Here is an 18137-nt window from a genome sequence, read left to right as displayed (position 1 = left end):
GTCTGCGAAGCCCACTGAAATGCATACACCAAGCGACCCTATGAGCAATATTTTCACACCATTCATTAGCAGGGAATGACTGAATAAGGAATGGCATTACTTGCATCGTTCATACCTCGGTCACTTTCATATTGCCAAAGCCAAGGATGCGACTGAGACAGGTCAATGAAAGTAACAAATTTATTCTAGCCCATACCCGAAGACATAGTACACTGTAAACACTACACCTTATCACCAAAGGCATCATCTTGCTATACTGGTGGCATAGTTCATTCACATAACCTCAAAAAAAGAAGTCTTGTTTAGAAGCCATATTCTACGTGGTGTAATTGTTTGAGGCGTCAGCCTTCTATGCTGAAGGTTGCATGATCGAATCCTCGTTGGCATTCAAGAGTGGTTCATTCCAAGGACTCTGTGCCAGAAGGTTTACCAACACTAATGAATTTCATCCAAGAGCAAAATTCCGGAACTCGGGCGTCTTTTAAAACACACAGCAATAAAAGACACGATAAGCACACAATAAAACGGATGAAGCCATAATTAAGTGTTGCCTTCCAAGAGGACACAGGCTAAAATATACAATAATAAAAAAAATCTGCAACAGCGGAAGGAATTCGGCGAACATTAGGTGCCGGCGCCGTGCCGATAGGACGAGGAAAGGTAAAATTCCATAAAGTAGCTTACACATACCGGTAATCACACTCTTGTATGTTACTAAGGCTCGATTAGGCTGTCAAAACTTGATGCTGTTATTAATAAATAACGAATGGATTTAAATAAAGAAAATCAACTCAAGTTTGGGAATATACTAGTATATAGCAGATTTTCTCATGCGTGGAATATATCATGATATTGCAAAAACTACGCTTGTGCAAATATTGTAAACTATTCCTTAAACTATGCTGAATGTTGTCTTTGTTGTAATCTCATCTCTTGCGTTATCTTTGTCGGTCCTTATCGCAGCTGATGTTTATTACAGCTGTTACACTTAACCTCACTCGAGTGTAACACAAATTTTCTACACATTTATACTGCTTTCGTACTCACTTAATGCATGGAAATAACCTTAATAGCGGTATTAAATATAAGATCATTTATTTTTTTCAAACATTATATTCCCCTTCGCAGGAAGATAAAAATTTCTTGAAGTAGAGATGGCAGAAGTGTCAATACTTCATTTTCGTTCTCGTTCGTTTTTCTCGTATTTTCACGCCATGTACGATAAAATTAATATGGCTTCCATGTTGCTGTAAACAGAAAGTTTTTGACTTTTTAGAAGCTGTTTTTGAAAGTTGACATAAATCTGTTTTTGTCTTAGTAACAGTTCTGTGTTGGTGACTTCGAAGGAAAAGTAAAGTGTAACGCATGAATTTTAATTCAGATGTCTGCTGTAACTACTCAATCTGTGCCAGGTAATTTTGTCTTTTGAAAGTCGTCCTTGATTTTGTATTCATATTAGAATGGTTAAGGCTTTGTTTATATTTATTTATGCTGGTTTTCATCATAATAATTAATTTTCAAAGCATATAGACAATTCTAATAGCAATCTGGATAGAAAATTTCAAGATAAATCTCAAAATACCAAGAGGTTGGTAAATGAATAGGAAGTGAATATTCGTAATTTATGTCAGTTTATAACTTACAAGAGAAACATATAGACCGTTCTCTTGATACATGATCTATGAGAGTAAATTCTGTTTATTATAGTAAGTATTTTTAATATTTATAAGATACGAAAACCTTCAGGTTACTCTCATAACAAGTTCGACATATTTATAGGTTGTGGCATCTATTTGATGACAGCTTGTGGTTAGTTAACCTTAATGGTACAGTACTTTTGTTTGTATTATTAATACAGATAAAACTGTAGAAGATGCTTTTGAAGTAAAATATTGATTTTAATGGTGCGCTGATATACATGTTTACTAACATTTGAGTTCTAAGAAATGATGTGTATGTGTGACCATTAGGTGTCATTTCGGTGTGGTCTGTATGTACCTGTTTGTTTTTATTGCTTTTGCTTTGCAATAGATTCTCAATACATTTCCTACGATGTACGTATGTTCGTCGTAAACATGTAATTTGAAAATTAGATTAGGTTACTTATTTGCTGTAGTACTGTAACTTGTATGTATAATATTTTTAGTACAATTCATTCTCTTTTTTTATCAGGGACTGACCCAAGCAAGGTCATTCAGAAACGCCGTGCTGGCTCGATAGGGTAAGTTTCCATTTTTGACAGCTTATTTTCTTTCTTCTCTTGTGGCTCTCACTTATCTTCAGGAAGGTTATTTATGTTTCAGCAACTGCCTTTTTTTAGTATAAACAACGTCGTTGTGTTCTTGGTGGAATAAAAATAAAGTTGCTCGGGGGAATTTATTAAAATTTACTGTTGAATATCTGTTGTTTTCTTGGAAAAATGCTAGAGAATTGCACATTTTACACATTTTATCTCTGGCTGAAAACACCTTCTAGATTGATAAGGTAAAAGTTTTGTTTGTAGGAAAAATAAGGTTACGTACGGAAGAAATCTTCGAAGGGACAGATTACTTCTGGTGGTGACAGATTTATCACAATTTTGACTGCGCTACGCTGCTAGGATTTGCACGCATTACAGTGAACTGCCTTGCCGACGGTGCTTCAATGAGATTGTACATCACTTTGTAGCTCTTTATGAGTTATGGTGTTGCCCGATAGATGGTGCTGGTGTAGCCAGTGCGTGTTTTGGGACTTCAACATGAGTAATGTTCAATGGATAGCCCGTTTTTTTTTTTTTTTTTTTTTATTTCTTTCATGCGCACTGAAATTGTTATTCATACCGGCAGGTAACTGTTTCATTATCAGAGATCTCTATGTCCTTGGAAGGGAGACGAAATATGTCGCTATATGTTGAACAAACGCATGCGCAAATAGATCGACTGCATTGTGTGCTTAGACGCTTGCCATTAATAGTAAGATCGCGGGATCGAATCTCGGTGCAGTCGATGCATTTAAGAGCACTTAATTCGAGTGGTCCGTGTACGTAGATTTACTGGCACATCTAAAAACATATATTTCCAGATTAACATTCTGACACCAAGACCGACAGTAGTTGAAGGGATGTTAATTGCATAGCATCCCTTTATAAAGCCCGGTTCCATGGCTAAACGGTTAGCGTGCTGGCCTTAGGTCACAGGGATACTGGGTTCGATTCCCGGCAGGGTCGGGAATTTTAACCATAATTTCTTTCGAAATGTTATTACAGATATCGTGATTCCTTATTTCCATTTGGATTATTATTTCTTTTGACCATAATTGGTTAATTCCCCTGGCACGGGGACTGGGTGTGTGTGTCGTCTTCATCATCATTTCGTCCGCCTCCGTAGCTACGAACATGCCGGGTGGATTACTCCTTACTCAGCGCTCACAGCAGTGCTCCTCACTCATCACTAGAGCCCGGATTCTATGTAATTACATATTCTATTCCCAAGTATGTAGCTACAAGAAAAACAAAAATGTCGGCGAATTACACTAAAAGGACAATTATTCCAAGAGTTTAAAGTTGCATATTTTTACATATTTCGAAGCATAGTAAATATTTTGGTAAATATTACATATTTTAAATATTTTGAAGGATATAGCGCATTTGAAACAAAACAATATTTTTTTCATTAATTTTACATCGATTTAAGTTTTTAATTAAACACTTGAAAATAGTTTTAAAACCCTGTAGGTCTCTAACGTCTAAAAGTAATTTAATAATTTAAAGTAAGGTATTCTGTCAAAGAATCTCATCCCTTAGTTATGCTGACGGTGCAAATCTTGGGTGTCTCGAGTTGTGTCTGTCTATCTTTCCTTGCACAAACTTTGTCACATTGTTCTCCTCTCAGATTTAGTGACTCTTCTTCTTTGATCCCTTTAACAGTCCTTGGTTTAATGTCATATGTCAAAAGCGCCGTTTCCCTTTGTTTGTTGGTTTGTTTGTTTGTTTCTTTCTTTCTTTCTTTCTTCTTTGGTTATTGCTCAATCCTCACTTCCATAAAGGGCTACACTCCACACAAAAGTCTTCAGAAACAATTTTCTAATATGCATATTTGCGTTTGATGAGATCAAATTCCTTCTCTCTTAATAAGGACCTTCCTTGCTTGAACAAGTCTACAATTAAATATTTCTTTGCTGGGCAATTTGAAACACGCGCCAGTGACTTCATATGAAGTTAAAAAGTCTATTTCTATATACAAGAACATCCTAACAGCCAGAAAGCATTCGATGACCGAAAGAAAATTTGGAAAACTATTTAGGTATTAATTGTTCCTCCAAATGAAATTTAGAATTTGAATAACATCTGCACTTTTAACTTTTTCGGTTTTGTTTCCTTTTGTGTGTACAAGAATACATTAAATAAAGCTGAGATATTAAGTTACATATTTTTTACTTATTACATATTTCTCATTTTTATATTACATATAATCCACGCTCTACTCGTCACTCATCATTTAAAGGCGCACATGCCGGATGGGGGAACCTCGCTATTTCTTCATCAGCGAGGAAACTTTTTCCATCCAGTTATGATTGTGCAGCATTCACGAGAAGATCGCGTTGTTGTTTAAATTTAATTTTGTTTTATGCAAATTTCCGTAGTCGTCTGTATATACATCATGGTTAAGTACAGCAGCAGAATTGATGATGAAATTACGATAGCAAGCAAACTGTAGGCCTACTTGATTTCAAGTTCTGACAGAAGGTACAGCGCACTTCCAATTAATAAGAGAAGGCAGAAATTCGAAGAATTCCATCATTTAAGTGAAGAAAGCCAGACAGAAATTCCACGACTATTGAAGAATGTCAATGCAGACATTTCAATGCCCGACTCCTTGGCTGAATGGTCAGGGTTGAGGCCTTCGGTTCAGAGGATCTCGGGCTCGATTCCCGGCCAGGTCAGGAATTTTAATCGCGACATTAATTGTTCTGGCTCGGGGACTGGTTGGTTGTCTTTGTCCCAACACTCTCCTCTTCATATTCAGGCAGCACAACACACTACCAACCACCTCCGAAAGACGCAATAGCAATTCCATCCCTCCACATGCGATTGACGTCACGAAGGGCATCCAGTCGTAAAACAGGGTCAATCCACATGTGTGACACGGTTCACACCCGCGACCCAACAAGGTGTGGGAAAAAGCGGTAGAAGAAGAATGCAGACATTTCAATATTTACTAAAAGAAGCTGAAGGCGATAGGAAACCACGGAATTACAGCAGCTATCATACCAACCATATTTCTATTGAATCAAAACTGGTCATTACTGGTAATATAACATTATTCTCCATTTCAATAAAGTAATCCGCACTACATCGCAAGATTACATTTCCAGAGTATAAATGAAATGGCGTAATGGCTTTTAGTGCCGGGAGTGTTCGAGGACATGTTCGGCTTGCCAGGTGCAGGTCTTTTGATTTGACACCTGTAGGCGACCTGCGCGTCGTGTTGAAGATGAAATGATGATGAAGACGACACATACACCCAGCTCCCGTGCCAGCTTAATTAACCAGTGATGGTTAAAATTCTCGACCCTGCCGGAAATCGAACCCGGAACCTCTGTGACCAAATGCCAGCACGCTGGCCTTGAGCCAACCAATCACAGAACAGCGCTCAAGAAGCACATCGCTCCAAAATCAAACCGATTTCATTCTTGAGGGAGGAGCGGAGAGAAGAGGGATGAGTGAAGTGCCGGCATGAAGGCCACTATTGAAATATATGGGTTTGTTTTGCATCTCTCAGCTTCCTGTGTGAAGAGAAAGGAGTGATGGGCACTGAGTGAGGAGTAATCCACTCGGCATTTTCGTACCCCAAACGGTTAGTGTTATTAGCTGCCGTCCTCGGGGGCCCGGGTTCGATTCCCGGTACTGCCAGAAATTTAAGAATGGCACGAGGGCTGGCATGTGATTGAAATGATACATGCAGCTCACCTGTGCCTTAAAAGAGCTGCGCCACCTCGGGATGAGGACACGAGTTTACTTCATCGTCATTTCATCCTCACCACGACGCGCTGGTCGCCTACGGGCGTCAAATCAAAAGACCTGCACCTGGCGAGCCGAAGTTCTTGGACACATCTTGGCACTAAAAGCCATACGCCATTTCATTTTCATCATATAAATAAGATAAAGAGAGCGAAAGTGGAACATTTTCTTTTGTTATAAGAGATATCGTGATTCCTTATTTCCATTTGGATTCTTATTCTTTTGACCTTTCGGGCGGTGAATATTAGATGTTTCATCATTAGATAGCCCATGCCTTTGCCGTTAATACGGTATAATTCTCCTTTTCATTGTTTACATAGAACAGGCGGTAAAATAAATCGAAGATCAATTTGAAAAATAAATCACAATCCAGGGAGAGGAAATAAAAACTCTTGAGATTTGTTGATGATGATATTTTATCTGAGTCTGCAGAAAATCTTTGTTTCCCATTTTGACACCAGGCAAAAATGCTGGGGCTATACCATAATTAAGGCCACGGGCGCTTCCTTCCCACTTCAAGCCCTTTCCTGTCCCCTCGTCGTCATAAGACCTATCTGAGTTGGTGCGACGTAAAGCAAGTTGTTAAAATAAATAAATCCAAAACAAAAGTATTAATCGAATGAAGTCAGGTGATGCAGGTTAGGAAATAATAGGTTAGGAAATTGAGTCTTAAAGGAAGTAGATGAATATTGTTAATGGGTAGTAGAATAACTAATGATGGCCGAAGAATGGAGGACTTAAAATGAGGACTAGAACAAGCAATGAAGGCATTTCTTAACAAAAGAAATTTGCTCACTTCGAACGTTGATGTAGGGAAAGAAAGGCGTTTTTTAAGACTTTCGTGTGGAGCGTGGCATTGTTTGGAAGTGAAATATGGACGATTACTAGCTCAGAAAGAAAGAGAATCGAAGCTTTTGAAATGTGTTACAGAAGAATGCTGAAGGTGAGATGCGTAGATCGAATCACGAATGAAGAGATACTGAATCGAAATGGTGAGAGGAAAACAATTTGACGAAATTTGACCAGAAGACGAGATAGAATGATAGGACACATCTCAAGACACCGAGGACTTGTTTACTTAGATTTTGAGGGAAGCGCAGGCGGTAAAAATGGCAGGGGTAGACCAATGACAAACAGATTAGAGTAGATGTAGGATGTAGTAGTTACGTAGAAATGAATAGGTTAGCACAGGATAGTGTGGCGTGGAGAGCTACATCAAACCAGTGTATGTACTGATGACCCAGACATTTTTAAAAATTTTTTTTGCTAATTGCTTTACGTCGTACCGACACAGATAGATCATTTGGCGACGATGGGATATGGAAGGCCTAGGCGTGGGAAGGAAGCGGCCGTGGCCTTAATTAAGGTACAGCCCCCAGCATTTGCCTGATGTGAAAATGGGAAACCACGGAAAACCATTTTCAGGGCTGCCGGCAGTGGGATTCGAACTCACTATCTCCCGGATGCAAGCTCATAGCTGCGCGACTCTAACCGCACGGCCAACTCGCCCAGTTTGACCCAAACAACGACAGCAACAACAGCCGTATAATTATTACCAATTAGATGTGTATCATAAATCATTGATATGGCATTGAAGGCTTGATAGGATCGATAAACATGAGTGACGTCGCTGGCTTCTCACCAAGGCGGCGGCGATTCGAATCCTAGTCAGCACATGTGGGGTTTTTAAAATCCACGTATACAGCTATCTTATGTTCTTTTAGCACCAAGTGTTAGCAAGATTAAATAATGTTCAATGTAGAATCAGCCGGCTTCCTCTTTGTCCTAGTCTGTATTCTCTAGTACAGTACATTCCCTTGGTCTTCTGCTGCATTCCAGTTTTGCGGGAGATGGTGGATTCGAACCCCACCGTCGGTAGCCTTAAAAATGATTTTCCATGTTTTCGAATTTTCACACCATGTAAATGCTGAGGATGTTTCTTAATGAAGGCCACGGCCGTTTTCTTCCCATTCCTTACGTCTCCGAAAAACCACGTAGGTATTAGTGCAACGTTAAACTACTAGCAAAAAAAGCCTTCCAGTTTCCAGTCACAGTTAAATTTTCATCTCCTCGCGCAAATTGTAATTCTTCCGATTTCATCGTCTCGTGAACTAGTGGGCACTGTTGTGGTGGCTTGGTATCTATCTTACTAACAAATTGCTCCCTGTATGGGTTCATGTGACATACGTTTTCTATTTTCGTATTCATTATTAAACCACTTGTCTAGCTCCTCGGCTGAATGGTCAGCGTTGAGGCTTTCGGTTCTGAGGGGTCCTGAGTTCTATTCCCGATCGGGTCGGGGATTTTAATCGCGTCTGATTAATTCTTCTGGCTCGGGGACTGAATGTTTGTGTTTGCCTCAACACTCTCCTCTTCATATCCAGACAGCTCACCACCCTACCAACCACCACAGAAAGACGCAATAGTGATTACATCCCTCCGCATAGGGTTGGCGTCAGGAAGGGCATCCGGCTGCAAAACAGGGCCAATCCACGTGTGCGACACAGTTCGCACCCGTGACTCCACAGGTGTGGGAAAAGCAGTAGAAGAAGATTGTTAAACCCACTCCTGCATTTTCCGTACTTGATTTTGTGTTAATATTCTGTCGTCACCTGTCTAGAAATCCTGCGATAGGATTCTAGTATATTGTAGCAAATACAGTAGAGACAATACACGACACTGAGCGAGATATCGAGGGACAGCTATTGGAGCTCACTCTAGCGGATAGACCTGAACGGTACTGATTCTGTCATAAGAGCACGTGTATTTTTGTGTGAAGTTTTTGGTGTTATTTATGCGTTTTCAGTGAGTTGACATAATTAAATAGTAGCGTGTGTCATTCCTTGATATCTCCTCTCAACATGAGGGGAAAGGTATGTGCTGTGTTTGGCTGCAGTAATTACGAAGTGGGCCGATGACCTTCGCTGTTAGGCCCCTTTAAACAACAAGCAAGCAGTAATTACGAAGTAGAGAAAAATGCGCGCTCGTTCTTCAGGTTCTCTCGTGACAAGAACATGTAAGTAATATTGTGTTTGCATATATATTCTTCCAGTGACAGATATTTTTATAGTACTTCATAATCTTCTGACCTGCTCGACCCATGTTTTAACGGGCTTAAAATATAATACGCATATTTTATTGTATAGTGCAGCAGTTAACCTTCAATACCGATGTGTTGTTGTAGGTGTGATCTGTGGGTTTTGAAATGTCACAGAAGCGATTTGGATAAAGTGTACAAGAAAGAAGGGACGTTACGCTTGTATAAGAATTATAAGATCTGTTCAGATCATTTCCACCCAGCGACTTTAAAAATCCTCGACTATACAGCCAAGAGTATGTTACATTTTTACTCTAATTGTACGTAAATATTCCTCAAAGCATCACTATCGACAACATTTTCAAACTTTTCTTTCTTTTATCCCTCTTCTCAGATTAAAGCCGGGATTTTATAGATTTTCTTTCTGTTAGTAGGCTTCATGTTAAGACGAAAATTGTCCAGCTATTAAATGTTAATTCATTGCATCATATGTGTAAGGAATGTGCCGATATTTTTATTGACAGATGTCTTAATGTGATGATACATTGTTTTTAAATGAGGAAAAAAGACAAATCCAACCGTAAGATTTCAGGCAGGTATGCTAAAGCTAAAAAAGTAATGCATAAATGAAAGATCAAGCCATTTCACAGCAGTCCATTTCACACCTTGTTTATATGTCTAATTTCAGTCTTTGAATAATAACCTTTTAAATAATTCTTCATTCATTTATCCAGAATTGCTTTAGCAACTTCGAAGTTAATATCTCAATACCACTGTCTTTCTAGACGTAATTTATTTATCCATTTCCGTATATACATTTCCATTGATATTTGAATTTAGCGCGATTTTTTCAGGTCAAGTCACTAGGAGCGCCACCGTCGAATTGTCTCCCATTTTAGCAAGGCGAAATCCGTAAGTGTCGGGTATTGTCTCTACTGTATTTGATTGTAGGCAACAACTCGTCGTGGCATCTGCTCCACAATTGGACGAAACACCTGTGGAAAAATTTTGACCCATAATGTCTGGATAGTTACGAACAGCTCCTTGCTATGTATAGTGCAAGATCTTGGGTGCGAATGAACCTCTCCACCTCGTTCTGTAAATGCTCGTATCGGTTGTTAAAACTCCCCAACCAATTCTAGACAACTTGAGCCTGATGACACGGTATAGTACTCGAACCTTTTCTTGATACCAAGTTCCGATTTAGCACTAGGGAGCTCAGGTATGAAGAAAAGGTTCGCGTACTATACATTATCCTGTTGGAATAGTCCATCGTTCGTGAAGTCCATGAAGGACTGCAAATGTTCCCCAAGCTGTTCAGCATTGCTGTCAACGATCTGTTAATGTGAATCAGCAGACCCAACCCATGCCACATGAACATACACCACACCATTACGGAGCCACACCAGCTTGTACGGCTTTGTTGACAGATGGGGTACATTGCTTCATGGAGTTTGCACCACACCAGAACCCTACCATCAGCTCGAAACAACTGCAACTGAGTCTTATCGGACCACGCCACATGTCGCCTGTCCTCCAGTCCAGGATCCAATTAAGTAACGTCGCGCGCCCAGGTGAGACGCTGTGTCTGGTGTGGTGTTAACAAGTGCACTCTAGTGACGTCTTCTGCTTCCATATACGATAGGTGCTAAAGAACGCTGCACCGACCTGCTGGATATTCATCTGATACCTCCTGCATTTAAGGTGGATGTGCATGGCTTGTCTGTTACCTCGGACATGCTAGCCGGACGCCGCTGATCATGATCACTAAGAATCCGTGGTCGGTCAGTGGGTTGTTAACACAGACGGTGTGTACACTCTTATCTGATACATGACTGGGGACTCCCAAGACGTCACGTTACTATTACTATTACCTTTTTATTCTGTGATTCCATGACTTTTATCACAACACAATATTTTCCGGGCATTTTTATTGGAATGATTGATATGTTACAGCTATTATTTCTTCTTTTCTTCACATATGTAGTGTTTATACGAAGTGCATTGGCGGCGCGTGATGAGCCAAGCTGTATATTCGGGGGGACGAGTCGGTTCGAACCCGACCGACGGCTGTCCTGAGAATGTTTTTCTGTGGTTTCCCATTTTCACTTCCAAGCAAATGCCGGGACATTTCGCATTTATAGGCCACAGCCGATTCTTTACGCCTGATCGAATTTCATTCACCCTCATTCATTTCATCTTCATTAACTATACAACTGAAGTTGGCTTCAGGAAGGGCTTTCAGTCGCAAAAAGCTGCCATAAGTTTCAGCTCACCTCGTCCCCGACCACCGTTTCAGGAAACAAGACTAAGGGGTAGACATACATATATTTTTGTTGTGTTTTATTATACACGGTAGTTTCTCCATTTCATTACTCAGATTCTGTAACCTACTACAATGATTCACACTCCTTACATTCCACGCTCCGATTCGCAGAATGCCAGTGGTCGTCTTCCTGGTAATCAAGGAATCAGTCAATCAATCAATGTCTTATCGTTGATCTGCATTAACGTCTGTTGCCCAGGTGACAGATTGATTTCCTATCAGTTGTTTACCTAGTCTTTTCTTGAATGATTTCAAAGAACTTGGAAATTTATTGAACATTTACCTTGATAAATTATTCCAATCCCTACTTCCTCTTCTTATAAATGAATACCTGTTTGACCCAATTGTCTTCTTAATTCCAACTTTATTTTCGTTTTATAATCTTTCTTACCTATAAAAACTCCACTGAAGCTTATTTGTGTATTAATGTCATTCCACACATCTCTCCACTGACAGCTCGGAACATACCACTCCTTACTCCCAAGTCTTCCCAGCCCAAAAGTTTGCAACATTTTTATAACACTACTCTTTTATCGGAAATCATCCTGAACAAATCATGCTTATTTCTTTTGTAATTTTTCCAGTTCTTGTATAAAGTAATGTGTGTGTGGGTCCCATATACTGGAACTATACTTTAATTGGGGTCTTACCAGATACTTATATGCCCTCTCATTTACATCCTTACTACAACCCCTAAATAACCTCATAACTAAACTTATATGAAGAGATCTGTAGTCTTTATTTACAACCTCGTTAATGTGATTACCCCATTGAAGATATTTCCTTCCAGTGATCCCCATGAGGTAGTATCACCCTATCAACAGTCCGGCTCCATGGCTAAATTGTTAGCGTGCTGGCCTTTGGTCACAGGGGTCCCGGGTCCGATTCCCGGCAGGGTCTGGAATCTTAACCATGATTGGTTAATTTTGCTGACACGGGGCTGGGTGTATGTGTCGTCTTCATCATCATTTCATCCTCATCACGACGCGCAAGTCGCCTACGGGAGTCAAATCAAAAAGACCTGCATCTGGCGAGCCGAACTTGTCCTCGGACACTCCCGGGACTAAAAGCCATACGCCGATTTTACCCCATCAACACAGTAATTAAAACTGAGAGGACTTTTCCTTTTGGCGAAAGTTACTGCCTGACCTTTCATCCTGTTTACTATAATTCCATTGTCTGCTGTCTATCTTGCAACATTGTTGAGGTCTTTATGTTGCTCACAATCCTCTAACGTTTTTACTACTTTATACAGTATAACATCATCTGCAACAAACCTTATTTGTGATTCCAGTTCTTTGCTCAGACCATGTACATATGTAAGAAAATATGAAGGTCCAGTAATACCGCCTTGTTGTGCCGCCTTCTTAATAATTTCAGGACCAGATATGCTTCTCTTACTCTAATTCTCGGAGTTATGTTTTCTAGAAATGTAACCATCCATTCAACCACTCTTTTGTCCAGTTCAATAGCCCTCATTTTCGTCATTAGTCTCCCAGGATTTATCCTATCAAAAGCCCTGGGTAGGTCAGTAGTGATCCCGTCTATTTAACATCCGAATCTAAAATATCTGCCGATCCAACAGGCTGCTCAAGGTTCCAAAAACCCCATATTGAAGTGAGAATTAATTCTTTGGGTGTAACCAAGTCCATCATATGCACATTTATTTTTGGAACCAAACCACAGATCAAACAAAGTGTTAACTTCATATGACTAAACTCTGCAGCATAATTTCAACAAGATCAAGGAACTAAATACATACCGTATACAAGCTGGACAAACTACCATATGTACAAAACAACGGAGTCATCGTCATTTCAAAAAGATTGTACACTGAAGTGCAATATCATCATGCACCGTATTTTATTTAATATGCATCTATACAGGTGTTACAGTGTGTTTTAAAGTTGTTTTTAGTTATTGTGTTTGCCTGATTTGACTCGTTGGCTGATGATGGCACAAGTTTAGTGCCGAAACTAATACCTCATGTGAACGACATGTGATTGATTCACATTAATAAATGTCTGTGTATTGAATAGGAGGACCCCTATTAATTTCAATTATTGTAATAAGAACTTCACATGATTAATTTATTATTACATTGCCCGACAAAAAAATTGAAGCACCTAGAAGTGGAGAGGGAAACGAAATGAAACTTCACATGTTGAGAAGCAATGTGATGTTACTTCAGTAATTACAAAATTGAGTCAAATTTACAAAGAACTTGGCAGTACGAGCCCACTTTTCAGTATGACGTTGCACCCTCTCTGTCCCTGATTCATACACTGATTCGGTTATGACGGGTGTCATAAAGTCGTTTTATCCTCTCCTGACGTCCGACTCGTTGGCTGAACGGTCAGCGTACTGGCCTTCGGTTCCGAGGGTCCCGGGTTCGATTCCTGGCCGGGTCGTGAATTTTAACCTTAATTGGTTAATTCCAATGGCACGGGGGCTGGGTGTATGTGTTGTCTTCATCATCATTTCACCCTCATCACGATGCGCAGGTTGCCTACGGGAGTCAAATAGAAAAACCTGCACCTGGCGAGCCGAACCCGTCCTGGGATATCCCGGCACCAAAAGCCATACGACATTTCATTATCCTCTCCTGACGCAAACTGGCTCACAGCCATTGTAACTGGTCCTTAATATCCTGGATACTGGCACTGGGACGGAATTGACGTCCGAGCTGGTCCCACACATGTTCTACCGGGGACAGATATGGGGATCCTGCTGGCCACGGGAGTACCTCAACATCGTGCAGACAGTTCATAGAGAAACGTGCCGTGTGTGGTAGTGTTGGCTACTGAATGCATGATTCGAAGCAGTGTATCGATTCATTGAAGTGTCCGAGTGAATCGATTCACAGGAACGGCGAGCTCACGGCACACGATTCAGCTTACTCCCAGCGGACAGTGCTGAGTGGCGCACTCACTGGACGTTGACGGGGAGCCGAGCTTCCGCTGCAGCGAGACAGTGAATCATGGCACATCAAAAGAATCGTGAACGAGCGCGGCTCAGTGAGACACAAGGTACACACGGCTCCTTATCGGCTCACTGGACACGCGGAGAGCCGAGCTTCCGCTGCAGCGAGACAGTGAATCATGGCACATTGAAAGAATCGTGAACGAGCGCGGCTCAGTGAGACACTTGATACACACGGCTCCTTATCGGCTCACTGGACACGCGGAGAGCCGAGCTTCCGCTGCAGCGAGACATACAGTGAGCCATGGCACACCGAAAGAATCGTGAACGAGCACGGCTCAGTGATACACGAGATACGCACGGCTCCTTATCGGCTCACTGCAGCGAGACATACAGTGAGCCATGCTACACTGAAAGAATCGTATGCTATAATGGACTCTCGAGCTCAGCTCATTTGAAAATAATACCCATTTGCATTCACTGTCCTCTTCTTATCGGGAGGTTTAAATAATAGATGGATTTATTTGCAGTGTTAAAAAGGTAGTCACAACATAATTCTGAAGTAGCTAGTAAGTAGGTAGGCTATTAGGTTATACTATTTATTAGTTTAATGAATCTTAGTATTATAACTTAGTTGACATTTGACAATTAAACTCGACTCTAGCCTGCCCTATGACTAAGAGTCATGCTCATGACCTTTCAGAAGTACCTGTTTTATATTGGGAAGAACGGCTCAGTATTCGCGAATATTTGTTATTACACTTACAAGTAGAGAAGCGAACGGCGGCATTCCCTCACATTGGATATGGCGATGTATTATCCAATGTTTTGATAGTTTTAACGAGTCAGGCTGATGTGTCAAAGGAGAGAGGGCGTCATTAAGGAACCAAATGAAGGTATCGCGCTCATTAAAGAGAAGTCCCTGGAGGAAAAAATAGGAAGTAACTTCATAAATACCATGAAATATCAACGGTTCAAGCAGGCGAGGACGCAGGAGGCAGTTTCTAAAAAGTAATTATGATCGGTGGAAAACGGTAAATAAAAATGTAAACAGACTCTGGGATGGGTTTAAAGAAATTGTTGAGGAATGCGAAAACAGGTTTGTACCATTAAGGGTGGTAAGGAATGGTAAAGACCCACCTTATTATAATAGAGAAATAAAGAGACTAAGAAGGAGGTGCAGACTGGAAAGAAATAGAAATGGCTGTGGAAGTAAGGAGAAATTGAAGGAACTTACTAGAAAATTGAATCTAGCAAAAAAGGCAGCTAAGGATAACATGATGGCAAGAATAATTGGCAGTCATACGAATTTTAGTGAAAAATGGAAGGGTATGTATAGGTATTTTAAGGCAGAAACAGGTTCCAAGAAGGACATTCCAGGAATAATTAATGAACAAGGGGAGTGTGTATGTGAGGATCTTCAAAAGGCAGAAGTATTCAGTCAGCAGTATGTAAAGATTGTTGGTTACAAGGAAAATGTCGAGATAGAGGAGGAGACGACTAAGGCCAAAGAAGTAATAAAATTTACATATGATAATAGTGACATCTATATATATAAAATAAGAGTTTTGTCTGTACATTGCTCAGAATTAGAAAAGAACCGTATTTCTGTATCGGTCACATTCACAGTAACAAGAAAATGCATTTTTTACTTTTCCGTAATTTCGGTCTGTCTGTCTGTCTGTATGTACACGCATCACGAGAAAACGGCTGAAGAGAATTTTATGAAAATCGGAATGTAAAGTCGGGTGATGAACCGCTACAATCTAGGCTATACATAATTTTAATCACGCTGAGTGAAATGGTAGTTTAGGGGAAGGACTGAAATTTAATTCTCAAATATTTATGTTATTAGTGGTCGTGTCTTAATGAAAATCGCTAGACAAAGATGGAAAATAAGTCGCTACAATATAGGCTATACACGCTGAGAAAAATGGTAGTTTAAGGGAAGGCCTAAAATTTAATTGTCAAATATTAATTTTATTAGTGGTCGTATCTTCACCAAAATTGATACGCAAAGTCGGGGAATAGGTCGCTATAATCTAGGCTCAATAATGTTATTCGCACTGAGTGGAATGGTAGTTTAGGGGAAGGCCTGAAATGTAATCTATATATAAAATAAGTGTTTTGCCTGTACATTGCTCAGAATTTGAAATGAATGGTATTTCTGTATCTGTCATGTCCACAATAACAAAGGAAAGCATTTTTTACCTTTCCGCAATTTCTGTCTGTCTGTCTGTCTGTATGATTGTACACGCATCAATAGAAAACGGCTGAAGATAATTTAATGAAAATCGGTATGTAATGTCGGGTGATGAACCACTGCAATCTAGGCTACAAATTATTTTATTCACGCTGAGTGAAATGGTAGTTTAGGAGAAGGTCTGAAATGTAATTTTCAAAGAAGCTATTTATGTTATTAGTGGTCGTATCGATAAATACTACATAACTAACATAACTTTAGTCATGTCGTAAGTTAGTAGTAGTTATGTAAGAAGTTATTAAATTTCCGATCACTTATGTCTTATACATTGTTACCGTACCGCATATAATCGTAGAAATTCATGAAGTTTGATTTTTGTTGCTAAGTCCATATCAGCGCCGAGTCGCGAGAAAATGGGTAAACAGAATTTAGTGAAAATCGGTATGTAAAGTCTGAGAATAAGGAATTACAGTTTACGATATAAATAATTTTGTAAGACACCGGAATATCACAGAGTCGAAAGAAAACTAATGTGAAGGTCTGCAATATAGGAAGCTCATAAACGTTATTAACAATAACACTACATGGACCACTGTTTGTTGTGATGTGCGTCTTTTCTTCTCTTTCCTCTCATCCCCGATAGATAGGATTACTGCAGCGTACCGAGGTTTTTTAAATTTGCTTGACGTCGCACCAACACAGGTAGGTCTTATGGCGTCGATGGGATAGGAAATGAATAGTGGTGTGAAGGAAGTGGCCTTGGCTTTAAGGTACAGCCTGGTGTGACTGGTGTGAAAATAGGAAACCACGGAATACCGTCGTTTTTTTATTAACGTCGCACCGACACAGATATGTCTTATACGACGATGGGATAGGAAAAGTCTAGGAAGTGGAAGGAAGCGGCCGTGGCTTTAATTAAGGTACAGTGCCGGCATTTGCCAGGTGTGAAAATGGGAAACCACGGAGAACCATCGTCAGGGCTGCCGACAGTGCGGCTCGAACCCACCATCTCCCGAATACCATCTTCAGGGTTGCCGACAGTGGGGTTCGAATCCACTATCTCCCGGATGCAATCTCACAGCTGCGCGCCGCTAACCATACGGCCAACTCGCTTGGTCGTACCGACTGTAACAGCCTGTCTGTATATTGGTGGGAAGTAGCTGGGGTGTAAGATAACTTTCTTCTTTAGCATGCCACTCCTCTGGTTCATACATTTTCTGATATATCTGGTACGTAACACACTGGTTCATCATAGTATTCGAGCTACACAGTCCCTACTCTGAGCCACTGATTGCAATGTGTAGTGTGCATATTTAACGGAATAATGACAGAGGAGTGTTCACGGCAGTCTGCGACCTGGTTATTCCAGCTCTGGAACTTTGGAATCTTAGATCGGCACCGTAGTACTGTTCGTTGAAAGTGAGAAAGTGTGCGGTTTTTCATTTGATCGAGTATTTTATATGATAACATTGCTTTCAATCGCTACATTCCTACCGACGTTTTTGTAATGACCTATGTTGAATTCAGTTAGGAAAACCACCAAGTCAGTCTTTCTGAAAATCCCGTAGCGAAGCACGGGTACATCAGCTAGTTTACAATAAGATACAAAAGTTGAAAACTAGAAAAGCGGCTGGAATTGATCAGATTTCTG

General features: G+C 40.3%; 1 protein-coding gene across 2 annotated transcripts in view; it reads left to right on the top strand.

Annotated features, from left to right (window-relative positions):
• Positions 1 to 1248: 1248 nt before the first annotated feature.
• Positions 1249 to 18137, top strand: part of tgo (Aryl hydrocarbon receptor nuclear translocator homolog tgo) — a 778633-nt gene continuing 761744 nt past the window's right edge. Inside the window, exons 1-2 of one of the 2 annotated variants that reach the window (XM_067157348.2) lie at positions 1249 to 1412; positions 2173 to 2221. In XM_067157348.2, coding sequence (XP_067013449.2) covers positions 1382 to 1412; positions 2173 to 2221 — 80 coding nt within the window. In that variant the 5' untranslated portion in view covers positions 1249 to 1381. Of the gene's footprint in view, positions 1413 to 2169; positions 2222 to 18137 lie in introns of those variants that run through there. The other variant, XM_068230411.1, reaches the window with a different exon arrangement.

The sequence above is a fragment of the Anabrus simplex genome, chromosome 1, assembly GCF_040414725.1.
Source record: "Anabrus simplex isolate iqAnaSimp1 chromosome 1, ASM4041472v1, whole genome shotgun sequence".
In the NCBI taxonomy this organism is placed as follows: Eukaryota; Metazoa; Arthropoda; class Insecta; order Orthoptera; family Tettigoniidae; genus Anabrus; species Anabrus simplex.
Note: the sequence above shows the minus strand (reverse complement) of the source record. Positions and strands in the feature narration are given on the sequence as shown.